The 20,882-nt window shown below is 31.9% G+C and overlaps 2 protein-coding genes and 1 pseudogene across 20 annotated transcripts in view; 2 read left to right on the top strand and 1 right to left on the bottom strand.

Annotated features, from left to right (window-relative positions):
* Positions 1–16,948, bottom strand: part of RUNX2 (RUNX family transcription factor 2) — a 326,623-nt gene extending 309,675 nt beyond the window's left edge. For 6 of the 13 annotated variants that reach the window (XR_013383457.1, XR_013383458.1, XR_013383456.1 and 3 more), the window contains exons 1-2: positions 16,727–16,946; positions 16,403–16,526 (exon numbers count right to left, since the gene is read on the bottom strand). Coding sequence is in view for 10 of the 13 variants with exons in the window: in XM_077903812.1 (XP_077759938.1) it covers positions 16,403–16,526; positions 16,727–16,864 (262 nt within the window). In the remaining 3 variants the exon portion in view is untranslated. Of the gene's footprint in view, positions 1–16,402; positions 16,527–16,691 lie in introns of all 13 variants that reach the window. The other 7 variants (XM_077903807.1, XM_077903805.1, XM_077903809.1 and 4 more) reach the window with 6 other exon arrangements.
* SUPT3H (SPT3 homolog, SAGA and STAGA complex component) overlaps positions 1–20,882 on the top strand; it is a 603,243-nt gene that overhangs the window by 39,063 nt on the left and 543,298 nt on the right. The window lies entirely within an intron of this gene.
* On the top strand, positions 784–884 carry LOC144317896 (U6 spliceosomal RNA; annotated as a pseudogene).

Raw genomic sequence — 20,882 nt, forward strand, 5'->3', positions numbered from 1 at the left:
GAAAGGAGGTTTGATTTTTGTTTGATAAGGCAATACATGTCTCTCAGAATAATAATGTGATGAGTTCTCAGTAAGTGCACATTCATGTGGTACACGCAGGGAACAAGGAGAAAATAAGACTGTATTCATCTTTAAGAACTGGAATAGTGATTTGTGGATTGAATAGTCTTCATTGGATCAGTCTTTCATTTATACTTTCTGATTTCCTGGCTATCATACTTTTTCTTTTTAAATTTGTCTCCTTCATAGAGCTACCTATTAAATACTTAGGTACTCTGAACAGGTGGATACTGGTCATGAGGAGCTTTTTAATATACAGCCCCTTTGTTCACATTAGTCAGTTTGCTATATTTTGATTTCCTTATGTGTAGTGGAGACATTCTTAAGCTTGTAAGAATGAAGCCTGCTTTGAAGCATTGTGGATGGCAAGTCTTGTACCACTCTGGTTATAAATAGTCCTTTATACTTAAGAGATTTAAAAATTCTGTACCTACCACTTTTTTTTTTTTTTTTTTTTTTTTGGTCTCCCTGTCCTAGTCCTGAGTCTTGGCTTATCACATTATTTTTTATTTTTATTTTTTATTTTTTTAAATAAATTTATTTTTTATTGGTGTTCAGTTTGCCAACATATAGAATAACACCCAGTGCTCATCCCATCAAGTGCCCAAGTGCCCCCCCTCAGTGCCCGTCACCCAGTCACCCCCACCCCCCGCCCACCTCCCTTTCCACCACCCTAGTTCGTTTCCCAGAGTTAGGAGTCTCTCATGTTCTGTCTCCCTCCCTGATATTTCCCACTCATACTAAAATTGGAACGATACAGAGAAGATTAGCATGTCCCCTGCGCAAGGATGACATTCTTTATTTTTTAAATGGCCTTCCTTTCTTTCACCTACTAGATATATTCCTCTTTTTGTCTTTAAGGCCATTTCAGCTTTCATATTCAGGTGTCTATTTTTTCCCCAGGTCTTTCCAGTTAAGAATAAAGTGCTGGTTCATACAAAACTTCTTGCAGAAAAAGATCACATGCTTTTTTCTGTTCTTAATCTTCACTGGATTTAAAATTTGTGATAAGCATATCTTTCTGTGGGCTCTTAATTATTATTGAACTGCCTATCATAAAGCGATTACAGCTTAATTATGTTACTATTCTAGATGATGTTCAAAGGGAATTATATCTATAGCTGTGGGCTCTCCACTGGAAGTTTGTAATCCAAGGCAGAGCTGGACACGAATGAAAAAATGGGAGTAGTGCATGAGTGGGCAAGTAAGGGCATGTCCTTTTTTAAGGGTGAAGAGCAAGTATATATAGGTAAGAGGGGAGGTAGGCTAAATAAATGAGGGACTTCTCCACTGTGTAAGAACTAAGGAGGTTGAAAATTCTACAGTCTAAGAAATCCCTTCAGAGAAGGTAAACTTGTTGGAGCTCTATGATAATCAAATTCTTAGTATACTGCAGAATCCAGCAGATATTTTTTCTTTGTCATATTTACTTCATACCATCTTTTATTTCTCTCAATTAGGAAGCTTAAATTACTATTTGGGCCTGACAATTTTTCATATAGATAGTTGTCTTCTGTATTTCCTGTTTATTCAGTACAGTGATCATGGAATGGAAAAGAGACAGGAATAGGCATCTGTGATTATAAGGTACTTAAAGAGTAAAATACTAATATGAAATATCAAAGAGGGGAATTAGTTGGAAAATGAAAGTGTGAAGTCCTGTCCACTGAGGCCTCTGCTGGCTAAGATTCTAGACTGAGTTATTAAAGGCATGATTTGTGAGCCATCTAGAATGTGAGCACCAAAATCCCAATGGTTTTATTACTCAGGGGTAATAAAATAATAATAATAATAATAATAATAATAATAATAATAATAATGCCTCTCAAACTCTGTGCTGCCAGGGCCTCTAATATATGTCTCAAGAACATAGGACAAATACAGTGTTTTTAAACTCCAGTAAAGCATTTGACAAGTTTGTGGGGAGACATCATTGACAACATGGATAAACATAGACTGGTATCTAGTTAATACAGTTGTGCAGCTTAATGAATACAAAATATCTCAAATTATTGAAGACCTTGTTTTATAAGAGAGTCAGGCACCACAGTACCCTATTTCTTGTTCAAAGTGGGTAGATCGAGGGGTGATCATGAGAGTTCTCTTTGGTTTTGAAAAGTGGCTTTTTGGAAGTGGTAGTAGAATGGACTTTCTGTCAGTTTCTTAAAAGTGTCTCAGAATTAAGAATTAGGAGTAAACTACCAGGTGGCCTTCACTCAGCATCAAAAAGAACCCTGTAACCGAGATGAAGTAGACGACTTCAGGGAGCTGGTAATATCTGAACAAGCCGGACATTCCAGTAATTGAATGTTATTTTGAACAGGGTATCTCAAACTTTGTTTTTCCTGGGGATCTTGTGAAAATGCAGATTCTGATTCAGAAAGTCTGCATGGAGCCTGAGGTTCTGAATTTTAATGCAAGCTTTCAGGTGCTGCTCATCTGTGGACCATGCCACAGAGTAGTCAGACTTGTAAGAAGATTTCAGGATTGGAAAGTTGATAATACATATGTAATAACTGCAATGACTTCCTGATTGGGTTGTAGACATTTTACATGTGTTTATCTTACTTAGTTCTAACAGAAAATTTCAAGGTAGGTGGTACATATCTTTATGGTTGAAGAAATTGAGACACAGGGAGCTTAAATAGCTTGCTCAAGGTTTTAAAAGTGATGTAACGAATTATTTTATTTTATTTTTAATATATTTTTAAATTTTTGCTTTAATTGCACGTAGTTAACACAGTGTTATATTACCTTCAGGTGTAGAATATGGTAATTCAACACTTTAGTTCATTACCTGGTGCTCCTCACAATAAGAATAATTGGTGTAACTGGAATTTCAACTTAACACTAAAACCCTGGCTAGGTGTATCATTTTTATGAGATTCTATGATTTTCATGAAACTGATTCTCCCCCATCAAAATTGTTTTTAATTGTAGGAATTTGCCCTATTTCTTACAACTTGAGCATGGGGATAAAACACCAACATCATTACCAAATTTGTTGTATGGGTTTGATGTTAAACATTAAAACATACTGTCCACTAAGTTTTTAAAATTACTTTATATATATAAAATTATTTTGTATATATATATGTTGAAAAATACTGGCAAATATTAAAAAGTCCTTCATAATTCTATTATCCAAACATAATGATTATTACCATTTTGAATTTCTGTGATAACATGCTCACCCTTGTACAACCAAAGAATTGAGACTGTGTTGTTTATAATGAGGATCATTTTTTTTCTTCCACTAAGCACAACTTGAATAATGACAAACACAACACTCTTCCTAGTTTACCCTCCCCTAATTTTCTTCTAACCACCAGCAACACCAGCATCCTCTCCTAGGCTGCAGTCTCCTTTTCCTGTTCCTTGCTTCTCCCAGCCACAGTTGCCAAACTCTGCTGCTGGTTTCTTTGTAATCTCTCTTCAATTTAGCCCTGTTTTTTCACATTCTGGCCCAGCTTTTTCTTACTAGATTAAGGACTGGTAAATCACCATGTCATTCTTAAATGTATTCTCTTTTTCATTAGTTGATTCCTCTGGCTGCACCTAAAACCTTTTGTCTTCTCTTCTCACATCTTTTCAGTGACTTCTGATGAAAGAAGCATGAATATTTGTAGAATTTAGGCTAAAGCCAGTGAAGCATCTTCCCCTATCAGTCTTTGTTTTTGATCAGATCTTTTTCTGTCTTCTTGTCCATTGCCAGATAGGATATGAAGTTGCATGCTTCCTTTACTAAAGTGTTGTATGTAGGATTTCATACCTGCGTATATACTTAGTTCATTTTAATGAGTGATTCTATCTTGCTCTACCTTATTAAAGCTATTTGGTGTGATCATTAAAACATTATGTACCAAATTAAAAATGATTGGAGAAGTGTCTTGAAATTTGCAGATATTTAAATTGCTTTCTTTTGTCTCCAGTTTTTTTTTTTTTTGTTTGAGTACATGTTTCATCTACGTACCATGACCTGTGGTTCCTGGCTAGGGCTTCTTTTCTCACTGGATCCATACAGACTGAGTAATATAATATTACAGTTTTATTCCTATCCTTTGACAGAAAAAAGGTGGCTAGAACTCTTTTGTGGCTTCTGTAAGAATTTTTGTTTTTAATACTAGTGGAGAAAATGGCTGTGGATGAAATTGGGAGGAATAATAATACACATCAAAGAGTTATTTCCTAGAATTATGTATGCAATCTCTTTGGTAGGCAAAGAAAATGTACCTTTATCAGTGGATCTTTGGGAATTTCAAAGATTTAAGTGAATAAGAATTTAAGAAATTATAATAAGAAATTAAGATTTAGGAATTAAGGTTGCCTTGTTCACTTAGCATGAATGTGGGTGTATAACCTTGTTTTGGTAAGGACAGTAAGACCATGGTAAAGGGAACCTTATGGATTATTACAGAAACTAGGATTTGACTCCAGAGCAGACTGACATAAAGGCCATGACTGAAATCATTATTGTTCTAAAAATTTTACAAATGAGGATTATAAATTCCTTGTGTTTGATGTAACAGTGGAATTTTTAACTCCTAAATGGTATTTTCGTATCACATGAAGCATATATACTGTGTGGTGTGGACATTGAATAAGATTATTGATTATGATGATTGGGTAAGAATTATTTAATTCCTTGGAACCTTCATTTCCTGGTCAAATATGACCTAAAACTTATCCCTTTATATACTCTTCAGTTTCATTTTTTCTTAATCTCTGGTTCTCACTGACTAATATTAAAGATACACTTTGGGAGAATTTGGAGTCTCAGAGATTCTCTCTCTTTTTGTATTTTGGTAGTTTAATAATGCTAAGTTAATGATGTTTCTGAGAATTGATAGCTTTAGAGATGCAACTGGGATGAGGAAGTAGCTTCATGAAGGTTGTGTATACCACTATTTAGGCGATTATGGAGAGTGAGAAAGCTTGGGTTTGAATCTCTGCTCTTCAACTGTGTTGGCAGGTTTTATTACCTCATTTTCACTTTCCTCATCTGTAAATAATTATAATTCCCATTTCATATAAGGGAGTTCTGAGAATTAAAGGAAAGAATGTTTATAAAGGGTTTAGCACAGTGCCTGACACAATAAACAGTCAACAAAGAAAAGGTAACAAAAACAAAATACAGTTTCAAGCATACTCTAAAAATCTTAGGAGTTATGTTAATTACATATATTTTCTTAAAATACATAAAAATCTTAATTAAATATATTTGAAGTTTAAAATATTAAGTTTTTAGAATAGATTAATTATATACTGGAATAGCTATTTGAACCTAAAAGAAAAAATATTCATATTTTTGGTTGTATTCATCTTACTAAATTATCTATGCTCTTGACTTTCTCTTTCTTATTAGTAATTGCTTGTAGGACATGTCCTCATTGACGAATATCTACACTAGAAGAAAGGGAAGAAAAGTAACTGAAATTTTAGTGTTTTCTTTCTTGTGAATAGCTTTACAAATGTTTAGGGGAGAAACAATTTGGAAATGTACATATTTTGTATATACATCTTGCCTTTAGTTTATCTCTGGGGTTAAAAGTTGGCTCTCTATTGGCTCCCAAACTTGGCTAAGTTACTTGTAGAGCTTTGTTTAAAAAAAAAAAAATTCCCAAGCCCCTCTTGTCTCTCCTTCCTTCCCAAGACCTATTCCTCAGGTGATTCTGTTGATCAGTCTGATGTGGGTGCCACTGGGCTGTAGCAAGTAGTGTATACACTATGGGCCCTTTAAGGGAGCATACTCGCTCAGTCCTTTTTTTTTTGAAAGCATTATTGTCAAGTAATAAGGCCACTGAGTTTCCTAGAAAGGTATGTATGGCAAATAAAAGTCTCTTTTTAAGAAAATTTGTCAACTATGCCATGTCTAAACTGAAATTACTCCTTATGATGTGATTGTTTTTTAAATGTTTGTTTACATTTAAGTTCCAGTGGATTCTTCTTTATAAAGAAAACTATAAATCAGGCTGTTAAACATATATTCTAATTTTTAATATTCTTATATTACCATATTTCTATGTTTTATGATATCCTCCCTTAGAATATGTCTCATGAAATGGTTGATACTTGTGTGCCTTCCCTGCAGGACCTGGGCCTAGGGTGAGGCAAGCCAAGTGTCTAGGGTATAACATTTAAGGAGGCACTCATTTTTCAGGGTTGTGCACAACCTCCTTAAACATTTGCCCAAGATGCCTGCTTGCCTCACTCTAGTCCCAACCCTGCTCCAGAGAGTAGGCTGCATATAAATTATTTTAATTTTGGTTTAGCATAATCACATGCATGCTTGGATGTTTTATAAAAAACTAATGACAAAATGAAAATAATGTAGCCAAACCCAAATTTATATTACCCGGAAGAAAAGTTAGCTATTTGAAAAAAAGATAACATTATCATTTTATTCTTGCATGTTCAGTAATTGTCAGAGCTTCAGAAATTGCAGTTCAGTAGAATCTTGTCTCACACTGAACTGTGCTTGGTGGTTTTATCTACTGGCAGCTACCTGAAATCTATCATATGTTTCTTAATTTGATGTATAGTATATTCAGCTCTTAAACTTATGGATATCATTGAAGTAATAAGCAGTGACTCGAGTTATACTACATTTTTATTAATAATTTTAGAATTCTTTGAGAATTTGCCTTTGATTTTTCTTTTTTTTTGGAGTACTACATCTGGAAATGCTCAAAAGTTGTTTGCCTTTTTAAGAGAACAGTTTGCAGTGAAAGTATAACTTCTTTAGAGGTGAGGTTCAAGTTAACGAATGATGGACTATAATATGAGGAAGCATAATATTGTGAATTATTATTTGGCAAACGTAACTAATGCAGGCATTAGCTGCTGAAGCCATTAATAAAGTACCACTTGTAGAAAGCTAGAGAGATAGGTAACACAGAACTTTCTCTGTAAACTCTCAGAATGTAAACTAGAGTACAACTTAGTTTATTCAATAAGGACGGAATTCTTTAAGTTTGATATGTTTGTAGGTTCAATGATTAATGTGTAGCTAGAATATGAAAATGACTATTTAGAGTCCGCTAAAATTTGTAGATGTGACATCATTGTCAAGTCAGGCATTTTATTCCTTAAAGTTAGAATTTATTTAAATGTACCTTTTTTCCAAAATAAATTTTTATTTCTACTTACAGTGGTGCCAAAGTAAGTTTTCCTACATAGAATTATTTAATATTTAGATCTGTTGATACTGTTTTAAAAAAACATAAACCCATAACAACTAAGGGTGGAGGAGTATCTAGATTTGTTTTTAGCTTTCTTTTTCATGGTTTCTCAGAAGTGTGTCATATTATAAATACATTCAAAATGTTTTGCTCTGAGGATATGTAGCATTCCTATAAAGGTTAAATCAATAAAAATGATTTGGACACATTCCTAAGCATGGCTAGAACAGGTAGTCCGTTGTTTTAGGTACCCTTGAGTTCCTGGAGCAGATCATTATGGCGTAGCAAAAGAACTTACTAAAAGTTGCTTTCTATGTGTAGATGCATCAGCTTAAAAAATAGTAAGAAGATTTTCCGGCCTTCTAGAAATGAATATTTTTAAAGTAGCCCTGTGTATATTGATTTAACGATGTGTTTTACACTCAGTTAAAGTTGTGAAGCCTTTTTTTTTTTTTCTTCGAATGCTGAAGATACACCATAATTGATAAGGAAGAGGTATGTACAGGAAAAAATGAAATGGGCAAGCCTTTCCGGCCAGTTTACAATAAATGGGACTGTTATGATTAAAGAAAATGTCAAACAGTGTAATTGCAATATTAAGGATTAGATGTGATTTATTTTTATTTTTAAAAATTTTTAATTTTTTTTAGTTTTGCCAGTTTAGAAGAAAATTCTGTAGTCACTGGGATGTCATCTGTTCATTTGAACAGTTCAAAAGTCAAATGTGTATTTAAAAGCATTAACTTAAGCATGTATTTAAAAAAGCATATGTATTTCTCTTGTGATTAGGGTTGGCTTTTTAATATGTTACTCTTGCTAGGTAGAATATTATTTCATCCGTATGTTTGCTGTTTTCTTGTTCATTTAATATGTTTGAGTATGTAAGTTTACTTTAAGTTTATATATAAGTTTTCAGATCACATTTTCACAGCCAGTTTTCAAAAAATATATTTGTTAGCTTATAATAATATGATGATGTATAGTTTCCTTTAAAACTGCTTTGAGGGTATTAGATATTTTTTGGATAATGGAAATGCAATGAATTGATCATGTATTTGGCTGATTAAGATTTAAATCAAGGTGGCAAATTTAAGTTACATATGTTAATATAGTTTCATTGTAGAAAATCTTATTTTGTACTTGTAATATATAATTACTTTGTAAATAAATATTTGATGAAAAATATTTTAACGTTATTTATTGGAGCACATGATTTTATTTCATAGCCAAGAAAATGGTTTGAACATCTCAGTAAAATTTTTTTACGTATAGAATAAATGTATAAATATAAAGTGGTTTAATCATTTACTAATTATTTATAATTTGGCAATTTAAGCCAAGTATTTCACTCTTGTAAAAAAAAAGTTATTTAAATGTTTCTTAATATATTCTGATTTGTCATTATCTTTATATAAATAAGTTATGAAAATAAAAATAAGCCTAATCTGTATATGGCCCAGTTTTCTTTCTGGATTCTGTGAATGGTAATTAAAAAAAAATGTCTTTATATGTTTTTCTCTGGTCCTATTGGTACACTAAAATATTCTGCAATGTGCTTGTGCTTTTTATAAAGGAAGTGTACTGTTAAATTTTTATTACTAAATCAAGAATGGTATTCTTCTGGCAGTACTGGTTGACCCTATCTAGCTTAGATAATGACAGTTTTAAAATTAGGTGGATGCTAGTGGCAAAATGTTTTGAAAACGTAGGTTTTCCTGCTAAGATAAAGAGACTGAAAGAGACAGGGAGGGAGGTAAGGGGGGTATTGGAGAGAGAGAGCAAGAACATAGTGTATTGCGTTTAGTTTTAACAACTTGGGGAATGTAAAGAATTCTGTGTGAACACTGAAGTTTTAATAATATGAAAAAAAGGAGTTTCTATTATGGAGAGGAGGAGGATTTAATGATCAAAGGTTTGGATTATTTTAACTTTTATGTTTATATTGCTTTACGAAGGTACTATATATGGTTCATTGTATAAGTACTATCTGCTTTATGGATTATCTTCTTATATATTTTCATTTTGTACTGAAGAAGAGCAGTAGCATTTTTTCTGCATTTTTATCAAAAACTGAATTACTTTAAAAGCTTTACAGATTTCATGAGAGGTTAATAAAAATTAATCCTACTGGGTTACCTTTTTTAACCAGTTATCTTGCCTAATGTTAGGATATTATTGTCGTAATGGAAGTTTTGTCTTATATTGTCCTAATTTTCTTATATTGTCCGATATTTTCTTATATTGTTCTAATATTTCAAATTGGGTGATAAGAGTCTTTAGTATGAAATGCTTATATACTTTTATAGTATCCATGTTATGGTAAACATACTGACGATATAATGTAGGTTATTAACTTAAAGAGTTTTCTTTCTATACTGTATATAACATAGTAATATACCATAATAATAGTGCAGATTTCTATAATGTGGTAGGATTTTATGAAATTGAGAATTCACTTTTCTTAAATAGGTTATCTTTGAACTATATTTACAAAAAAAATCTTGTAGTAAAATTATTAATTAAAGGGAATCTCTGCCCTGTATCTTTTGGATACATATATGTCCATTTTCTAGGACCAAGTTACACTAATACAGTAAAACCAGTAGATTAAAATATTAATTATAAAATATAGCACTTTTTTATCTTTATAGCTTTGCAGTGAATTCACTTTGCCTAGATAATTATTTTAAGTAATTTTTAATCATTTGATAGAAATAATGATACCTTTCCACTTAAAGATTAATCTGGAAATCTGAAGTTTAGATTGTGAAGTTCAGTAGAGAAATTTAAAAGTAGAATTAATTATGGTTACTGCTGAAACAAAATAAGTAAAAATGAGATTGCCTAATTTATTTACCCAGGTTAAATATGCAGTGAGTAAATATATAGAAAATATACCTGTTTATCTCCAAGCCAGACTTGTTCTTTGAGAGAATGTCTGTAAATAGGTATCTGTTAACAGATTAGTTCATTCATATTTACCTTTGTGAACTAATAATTTGCTTAACTGATAATAAGTGTTTAGTTATTTTAAGTTTATAACTGAAAAGTAATGTCCTTAGGTCTTACAAGTGTAGTTTTGGTTATTTTTATCTTGAATTTCCCAATAGCTTGGGATGTCTTCTTGCTGTTAATGGTTTTACAGTTTGACATTTCTTTGTTAGTATATATGGGAGAAGGATTTGGTTAGCTCTCACAAAAGAACTACAAACAATAGGTTAGTTAAATAATTTACAATTTTTTTTTCTTTGTTTACAATCATTATCTTCCGTAGTCACTTATGTGGATACATTTGTATGCACATGCAAATGCGTATAGTATTAAAATTTTGAGCGGACTAATAATTGAAAGAGATTTAAGTTATATATTTCGTTTCTGTATAAAAATATGTCCATGTTCATACAAAGTTCTGTGGAATACCACAACATCATTATTCTCATTTTTCCAAAGAGACTGTGTATATATTGGTTCTTAAAACCTTATTGATGATCGTTAATTGTGATTTGGCTAGCATTTTTTTCCTTTATTATTATTTTACTATTACTTTTTGCTTATACTGAACCACAAAATGGATTTAATTGTAAGACATCTGCCTATAAGGAATACGTAAACCATCACTTGGCATACTCATGGTTCATATAAATTTTAGAGGAACCAATAAATGTGTAAATTTTTGAGTTTTAAACTTAGTCTTTTATGTAATTGTTGATGGCATAATGATTTTAGTAGCTACTATAGATGTAAAAAAAAGTTAAATGAAAGGTAAAGTAAAATTCATTTATTTGATTTTGTGGTAAAAATTATTTGCCTGGCCCAGGATATTTAGCTGTGCCTTGTTAAGAATGTCATCTCTCTAGTGTAACTCACATGTAATTTCTTAAGGGATGGCAATAGAAATAGTGTAGATAACAGCATTTAAGCTAATTGCCACACTAATCTTAAATACATGTCTGAGAATAATGTTAACTTGGCAGATTTTCTTGGCAGATTTATTATATTATCAATATAATAATTTTAAAGTATCTTAAATACTACTAAAAATGCATTTACGTAATGTATCTATATGGTGCAGAATTGCTTCTGGGCAATTGATTTAAAAAATGAAAAGCACCAATCAAGATTAACATTTATCCTCTTTTTACTAGAACCAAAATCACATTTGTTATGATTTTTGGTCCTTAAATATATATTTGATGTTGAATTTGTGAGTATTAACAAGAATATAGTGTATTGATAGGTGATGTGTTAATAAATGATTTTTTTTTTCACTGCAAATATCAAATGCTTTGTAGCAATTAGCCTTTAAAGGACTCTTAATTCTACAGCTAATTTTATTTGGGAATTGTTTTATATATACTGGAAAATGATGAGGTTTTTATTTTCTAGTCAAATAAAGCGTATTTATGAAAAGAATGCTTTAGAGTTAACATCCTGTTTGAACAATAACAACAAACACCTGAAATGTTTGAGATGGTCTTACTTAACATCCATCCTTCTACTACTACCGTTCCAAACCTTGAATCCTAGGTTCTTAAAAAAATATTATAAAGGGGAGAAAATTCCTAAGAATTCAACGTAAGGTGAAGATACTACATATGTAGTAATAAAAGAACATTTAATCTCAGTTTTTTTGTACAGATCTTTAAAAAGTTACGTGAGAATGTGTATAGCCTGTTTTTATATGTTTGCTGTTGAGTGGACAAAAGCTTGTGGTCAACTGTGGTGACAATTGTAAGGAAATTCCCTTTGAGTAAGGTATAGAATTTCCCCATTATTTTTTCAGTTTTAACACATTAATCAAAACACATATCCACTGAATTCCATAATCTTTGAAATGGCAGTATATTGTACTAAGGTGTATATTTTAATTATATGAGACTTCCTTTTCTAAATATTTGTTTTAAAATAGTAAACATTTTAGATTTCATGAGGATTTTCCTTATACTTGAGGCAGCTTAGAATATTTTGCTCTTTAGAAAATACTGACTATTGGAGTTTATTGTTATTAGTGGAGTTCAGGGACAGATTTTTTTTTTTTTTTTGTAGTTTTTTTCACTGGAATTCCTTGGTATAAAAGTAAAAAATAATGCATTCAGGTAACCTGTTGGGATGTGTCTGCCTAAATTAGCATTGGTTTTACTAGCACCCGTTTAATAATAAGTCTTGAATGCTAAATGACTAGAAAAAATAGTTATGCTTTGTTACATTTACAATTTTGTTATTTGCAAATAACAAAATTTCCTTTCTGCAAATAATAATTTTTGTCTATTTGACCATATGTGTAATGTTTTTAAAGAGACATTCTAGAGGTAGGTTGTTCCAGCAAAACCTCTATGTTAAAGTCTTTTGTTAGGTAATAGCATTTGCAATCTTACTGCTTTTGAGGAGCTTTTGCATGACCTCACTATTGACTTAGAGTTGTCACATTTTAGTCTCCTGGAACAAGGGTTAGAACAGCATGGAAGGTTGATATTTGTGTGCTTTGGACAGGAATTTGAGATGTTACCCTGTTTGCCATCAGTTTTGGAGTAGGTACGGGTGCATCATTAATCATAGGAAATGCAAAAATAAATAATCCAGTCCCATTGGATTTTTTTATATGAATACTTACCTTTTCCCTTTTTTGTATATACAGTTGAGGTATTTAGGTAACCCCTAACCTTTAGCTTCAACAAAGAAGTACAGTATAAAAATATTACCACAGTTTTCATGTGAGCAGCTCTAGAGAGGGAAAAAAAAAAGCCCTCTAGATGGATATTTGTTGAAAAAAAAGTTGTGATACAGAATGTCTTAACTCAGCCCCAATACAGTACTTGAAGACCACCAGTGTATAAAATTGAAAGCACATGAGTTTTGAAGCACTAGAAAAGGTTTGTAATTGATTAGCGCTGCTTGAAAGTATTGAAGTACAGTGAGTTTTGATTTGTGAATGGTTCTATTCAATAAAGATTAATTCTGTGTGTTTGATAAAATCTTAGTGCCTTCAATGAGTTAGTTTTTTCCTCCCTCTGCAGTTTATTTAACCATCAAATATTTCAGTGTTCTTTTAACAAACTGGAACATTTCTATCTTACTGAATTTAACTTTAGCATGACTGATTTAAACAAGTCAAACTATCAGTGATTAGTTAGAAGGGTGTAATTGAATAGATTAATTTTTATTCTTTTAGAATAACTAAAATGTATCATAATGTTATCATGTATATTTCATGCCTTCCTCATGATTGTGATCTGGAGACTGTCCTGAGATTCATACAGGCTAACAAAATATTTTTCTGTGATTTCTTTTAAATCTTTTGCATTTTAAAATATTTTTAAAATTTAAACATAAGTATTTAACAGTTTTTCATGTAAAGTTAGGGTTATTATAATTTAAAATAATTTATGAGCCTTTGGGAATTATATTGGCGCTTTTAACTTAATATATGTTGGAGTGCTCTTCTGTGTATGTTCTTGACTTTTAAATTGTCTCCCTGGCTTTTCGTATTTAGCTGTTAGAAGCAAGTTATAACGCTTTGACATTATTAGATCTTGTAACTATAAGGTTACTGATATATGGACCAGAGCTATTATTTTGGAATCAGTGTTTATACATCATGTTCAGTTACTATGGTCAGTTACAAAAGCTTTATGTAGAAATTTAATCAGCTGGTATATTGTCATAAATAAGTTCTTCATTGTAAGATACTCCAGGAGTCAGATATGTTATTTTCAACAGACTTTATTTATTATAAATAATGGATAGATTTTGAATAATGAGATTGAAAGTTCTTGTTTAATTCAAGATAAATCGTTGCTGAGAGAGCAAGGACACTGAAAATCTTTGTCTCTGTCTCTGTCTTTCTCACACACACACTTTTCACTCAGTGAGGTGAGCCAATTGGTCAGCGTGTGTTTTGTGCCTCATCTAGGAAAAGTCCAAATTACAGAAAAGTTATTTTACAACATTGGGGCACACACTTTTGATTTTTCATTAGGTTGTTTTGATTATCATTTATAAGAATTTAAGGCCCAAAGTGAGGTTTTAGACTTCAAATAGATTATGGGCTGGGGAAATGTTTGTAGTGTGATGACAACCTATACATAATGTTCACTACACACTTATAATTAGTTTGGTACAGTGGGTTCATCGTTTTCCAGGTGCTGAAATACTATTTGGGGGTGGGAGAGGCTAACCCCTACTCTTTAGAAGAGGAAGAATTAATTATGATGTCTAAAAATATATGACCTACGATAGATGATCTTTATCTATTTAGTTTACTATTATGCCTCATTTAGATACTTGGTCAGGTTTTGGAAACTACTGTAGAAATAGTTATTAAGGATGTCACGGAAATATTAGACCTCTCATAAGACAGGATAAAGAGCATTTTAACATATTTGTGACAGTATTAATGTCTTTGCTTCTAATGCTGAAGTACTCTTTGAAACTTGTGTTGCTCCCCATCTGGTTAGAAAAATGTATTTTTTTTTCAAATAGTAATATTGTGAAAGAATAAGTTAACTGCTTGACATGCCTGTTTCAAGTTATTCCTTCATATAGCAATAGTTTTAACTATTTTTTTCCTTATCTCGTGTAGGAACAGCAAAAGTTACCATGTGTAAGCTGTAACTATAATAGGGACTGTAATGCAGCCTAGTTGTATATATGTTCTCCTTCCTTAATGGAGAAATTTTTAGAGTAATGTTTATTATCTACCATTACGTTTCAAAAAAATAATCTGTGATTATTATATCGTATGTGTTGTAACTGAGGGGGCCCACTTCCAACTACTGAGGGAGTCACTACAGCAATTTTACATTTTTTGGGGTAAAATACAAACTGCATTTCCTTACCTTTTTAAGAGAAACCATTTTTCTCCTTCAGGTTTAATTATTTCTCTTTGACCTAAACTAAGACTGATCCTCTGGTAGCCAGTTAAAATGTGTGAAGTAGGAGGAGTAAAGGAAACTCCAATCGTTAGTTGTAAGTTATAAAGCAAAGTTAATGCAGGTATACACAGCAAAAGGATTTATTTTAAAGGATAAAGGAAAATTTTATAAACTTGCCTTGTAGTTGGGACATGTTGGACGTCATAAAGAAAATCTTGTAAGTGTTTAGATATTTTACTATAATACTATGTCAGCTGATGAATATTGAAGTAGTTTACTTTTGTGTATCAACACTAATTTGAAATTGAATATTAAGGGACTATTTTATGCCTGTTTTCTTTCAAAGTTCAGCATGATTTAATAGGTATGGCTTTTAAAAATCATGCAGGGTATCCTTACGTAGTTTTATTTTTCATGAGACTAAATGGTATTCATTTTGGTAGGTCCAAGAATATGATTAAAAGAACGCTAGACATTTCAACATTTGCCGTGTGTTTACAACAAGTTTTCCATGTGGATAATAATGTGTAGATGTAAAATTAAAATTATGTAGAAAAATATAATTATATTTAAGTTTTTGGAGACTTCTGTGAACTTCTTAGTATCATGGATGTCCTGAGTAACTATAAAGAGCTTTCAAAAATGGCTTTTACATGCTTATAGTTTTGTATATGAATATATGCTTGAATTATATAAAGTTGTTTAGAAACAAACTTGCGCACTTATGATGCAGTTTAAAAGTACAAATAGATTTCTTTTAGTTGAGCTGGGTAAAATGTTAACTGTGCTGCAGGTTTATTTCTGCAGTAGAGCATAATGGTAGAGCATAATGTCGAGATAATTCTGTGGTCTGTTATTTTGTAAAATTGCTTCCTTTTTGAAGTTTGCTCAAATATAGGGAGCTGCCAGGGTGAATACTTCATAATACTTTGATTAATTTAGTGTCTCATTTTATTGCAGTGAGGGTTAAATGAGAATATTAAACTTTCCTTTACTGTTCTTTAACTGCCTGATTTCTACAGCTCTAGAAAACATTTTGACTAATGTGAGATAATGTAATTTTTTCTATTTCAAGTCATTACTCTGAGAAGTAGATAAGTTACAGATGCCAAATGCAAATATGTACAGCAATTTCATTTTTCAGTTTTTAGTGCAACAAAATAGCAGTATTATCATAACCTTTAGTATCATACAACGTTAGCCAGAAAAGCTAGCAGTTTATCCAAGAAACATACCTTTTTGTTTAACAGGTTCATCTCTCATAGTATTTTAAAATATGATAACACTTACCCCAAAAGAAGTTTTGCTGACATGGTGTCACTGTGCTGAAGAGGCTGTTTGATGCCATAGTCCCTCCTTTTTTTTCCAGATAGAACTTGTACCCTCTGTTGTAAATTCTGCTTGCAGCCTTAAACTGAAAATACAAACCATACCCAAACCTTGTTTTAGTTTTACAGTATGCCTGGAGTACATAGACTTTATATTTATTTTTTTCTGTCAAGAAATTATGTAGCTGGTAACATGTGAAAAGCAAGGAAACAAAACAAAAAGAGAATGAGCAAATATTTGAAGGACCTACTATTACTGCATAGACTGTGGTTAGAGAGCACTCACTGACTCTGTTGGTCTCGGTGGCTGGTAGTGACCTGCGGAGATTAACCATTTAAAAACCAGAGACTTCTTGCTGTCCTCCTGGAGAAAGTTTGCACCGCACTTGTGGTTCTGTGGTTGTTTGTGAGGCGAATGAAGCATTCACACAATCCAAAAAAGCAAAAGCTTTAAAACTCCTTTTTTTTGCAAGCACTATTACTGGAGAGACAGAATCATGTGGTTTGTGACCTCACAGTACTCAAAGTAAAGTGGGACTGCCTACCACTGTGGCTTTTCCCCCCTTGCTCTTGCTCTCTCTCTTTCACTGTCTCTCTCTCTCTCTTTCTCTCTGACAAAAGGCTTGTGGTAAGGCCCTTCCTGGCATCCAGAAGGATATAGCTTTTTAATTTTTGTGACTCATGAGGATTTGGATAGAATACAAATGCTGAAGGAGCCCAAACTCCTGTAAGGTTAAGCATTTGTAGAACAGAACTCTGCAGTTAAGGTTTTCCTTTCTATTCCCTGACCCCCATATTTTTTTTTTTTTGCCTCCTTTTATTTAGTTCATTATTGTGTCTGTGGAAAAGAACAAAATTGGCTCAAGAGGCTGTGTGAAATTCTGAACAACAGTGATGATTTACAATAATTTACATCTTTGGATTGTATCACATTCTGGGGTCTGCTTCATATTTGCTGGGTGATTTGAGTCCTTCTGTTTTTCTTTTTCTTGTCTTCTTAAACTTGTGAATCTGTAAGTCATTGTAAAAAAGTTTACCTTTCTTAAGGTCTGGTTGCAAACTGCTTGCTGGGCTTGACTGTAATTGGCTGTCATGAAAGTGTTAGTCTGGAGATTCCTTTACAAATACTAAATCATGTCTGTCTGGTTAATGTATGATCAATATTAGATGCTGGCTCCTACAATAAAGATTGAATGTAATAGTATCTTTTGTATTGTGTATATGTTTATCTCATGACCAGTTTGAGGATCTGATAAAAAGTGAATGGTAAGAATTTTGATACACTTTGTTGGATGAATCTTAGTTTTTTTTTTTTTATGCTTGTAATTTTGATTTTTCAAGGGAATGAATTTATCCTATATAATTCTTTAAATAATTTATTTGGATGTTAACTTTAACAGAGCCTTTGATAGCAAATCTTACACATCTATAAAGTAAAATTCTTATGTTATAACTTAGAATGTTCAATGTTACTGGCTTTATAAGCTCAGAATAGAGTGGGTTAACAGAAGCTGTAGTTTTTGTTTATAATGGAAGCTTTGAAATAAATTACAAAATGCTGTGTGTAGTAAGGAATAATGCACACAGACAGAGTATGTAGTCGTCTCGATTTGCTAATTCTGATTCAGAAGAAAATTGGAAACATCTTTGGGAAACTATCTCCTTTTTTGCCCCTTTGGACATGTATGTATAGAACTCATTTTCTTATTAGGATGATTATATATCATAGGCAGAGAATTTCATATTTATGAATAGAGCTTCCTGTTTTCATCAGTTGGGAGCGATGGGGTATTTTTCAACAAAAATTATAAAGCCGAACAGAACAATTTTCTAGGCTTTTTTTCTTTTTTCTTTTTTCTTTTTTTGCCATTTATCCACGCCACTCTGAATTTGCATGTTAGACTTCTTCCTAGTGTGATAGTAACTAGGAGTGGCGTGAAGTAAATGACTGGGAGTGTGGGCGGAGACCGTGAATTACAAAACATTATTTGGGGTGTATAATGGGGTTGGGGCTAGAAAACACTGAGGGTGGTGTTACAGCCAAAATATTCCCACTTCTGGTCTTCCTAGCAGAGTTTATTATCTGCTTTTGGTTTTTATTAGATAAAGATAAATGTACAAACACGTTCATAAGTTTCTTTACAAAAACTTCATGTGCCCAAAATACACTGGGGAGACATGAAAATGACTTCAATCCTTTATTATCCCAACCCTAGAACTTTTTCATAATAAACTTTTACTGATAGAAAACCAAAAATATATTTTAGTGTTTTATTTTCAATACAGATTTATTATGCCTCGTGGTGTGTATAAACAGGTTTTACATTGAAAAGTAAAAGCTTTCATTGAATGTGCAAGCTATTCAGTTATTCTCTTTCATAAATAAGGTGTACCAGTGTGATCTGTATTTTGAATTAATTTCCAGAGTAAATTAAAGGAGAGATTTGTCCGTATAATTTGTGGAGTTTCCAAACATAGTGCCATATGCACATACAATAGCAGAATCAGGTCATTGAAAAAATTTAGGTAGCTGTTGTAGTGTGTGTATGGTAAGTAGATGCTCTTCTTTTAGAACGAACTTTTAGTTTCTGCAGAAGGATTCTTTGACATCTCACAACCCAAAGTTTTTGCTAAATATTTGCCCCTTAAACTTTTTTTTTTGTTGTTGTTAAGTGTACTTTGGGCCCTACAAATTGACTTACATGTATTTAAATAATTTTTAACATCTGTGTATCCCTTAACTACTTGTTATCTTTTTGCAGGTAACTGTCCTACACATAATTTTTTGGTCAGGATCATTACTCTTATTGCATAAGAATTTAATAGATATTGTTGATTATGCACTTTGTTATCCTATGAGGTCCATTGAATTCTGGCAGGAGAAAAGGAAGTTGTGTGCTTTAAAGTCGGTATACTTATTACCCACACATATATGTATATTTTTTCTAAATTGTAAATATGTCGTCTTTGGAGCAAGTGTTACTTTGTGTTAAAAATTTTAAAACAGCAGTGATAACTGGTACACAATTGATAATTGACAGTTTGTTTCATTAGAAATAATACTCGCTGTATGTGATGAAGAGACTGACTCAGATAAGTTACTGCAAGTAAAGCTTTTCATTATGGATTTATACTATGCTTAAAATTAGAAATGAAAACCATAGATCTCAAAACTCCATCCTTTTTGGGTATATGTTAGTATTTGCTCTGTTGAAGGAAGTAACAAGTTTAGGTCGGCTGTATAAATTACGTACTTTCATGCCGTGGAAATGAAATATAGCTTTGAACTTGAAATTAGTTTCAGAAAGTAAAGCAATTATCTTGCTTCCCCATTACCTTGTATTTAATAAATTTGTCAACATGAGTTGAACTTTTTATATTTATACTGCAAAAAGTGTTTTAAATGAGACATGTATCTTCATGGTTATTTTTGAATTATTTTTTATTTTCTGAGCTAATTATCCTATTTGAATACAATAGTTTTATTAGTATCAATCTTGTGCTCATTTCTGTTGGTGTGTGTGGTTTCTTGGGGGGATTGTTTTAAACTTCCATTTACTACTCTTCTATTTTTCTTGTAATTGAAAACAATAGGAGCAAACAGTTTGATGTAGGGATTTTGTAAATTACAGAAATCCTGATTTAGCTTAAAATGTTCTCACTGATTGTGTGGTTTTAGTAAGGAACTTTCTTAATCTCTTGTTTCAACTTGGTTTGTGATCATTTTTTTGGACAGTTTTTTTTTGGATATGATATATAGCTGTTTAACTTTACATAGCATTTATTTGGCCTTATATTAATGATTTGAAATATTTTTATATTTGTAAGATATGTATAATTTTACTAATGCTTTAGATTATGATTATGAGAGATTAGTTCTACTTCATTTTAATAGGGTATATGTTCATATATACAACTACATGCATGTATTTGGTTTTGTGTGTTTGTACAGGGTGTTATTTTGTGGTACTTTATGTAATGAGAATATTTTTTCTGTTTTTTTTTCCTTCTCAGTTTGTTTTAATTAAATTATGTAAAAATCCAGAGCAACACCATGTCCATAATTGTTCGAACAACTTCATTTGGTTAGTAGATAGCAGCTATCTGTTTAAATGTAAAATTATGTGGAAATTGGATGCCCAAAGAGAAAATACTAAACTTTCTCCTTCTCTCTCTGTCCTCCCTCACTTTTCCCTTTCTTTCCTCCTTCTCTCCTCCAGGCTTTGTTTTTGGTTTCTCTTTCTCTGTTTTGACATTTCTGTAAAGTCTCAAAGTAGATTCTTATGGTTCTAGTAGGAGTTACTGACATTAATCTTCATTAATGACTACCTGGTGGCTTTGAAGCCTCTAACATTCAAGGCAAGTCATTGTTCTATACTGATACAGTACACCTCATTTGTTGGATGTATTGGCATCTGATTAGAGATTTTGTTTTCTTAATA

The sequence above is a fragment of the Canis aureus genome, chromosome 7 (assembly GCF_053574225.1).
Source record: "Canis aureus isolate CA01 chromosome 7, VMU_Caureus_v.1.0, whole genome shotgun sequence".
Lineage (NCBI taxonomy): Eukaryota > Metazoa > Chordata > Mammalia > Carnivora > Canidae > Canis > Canis aureus.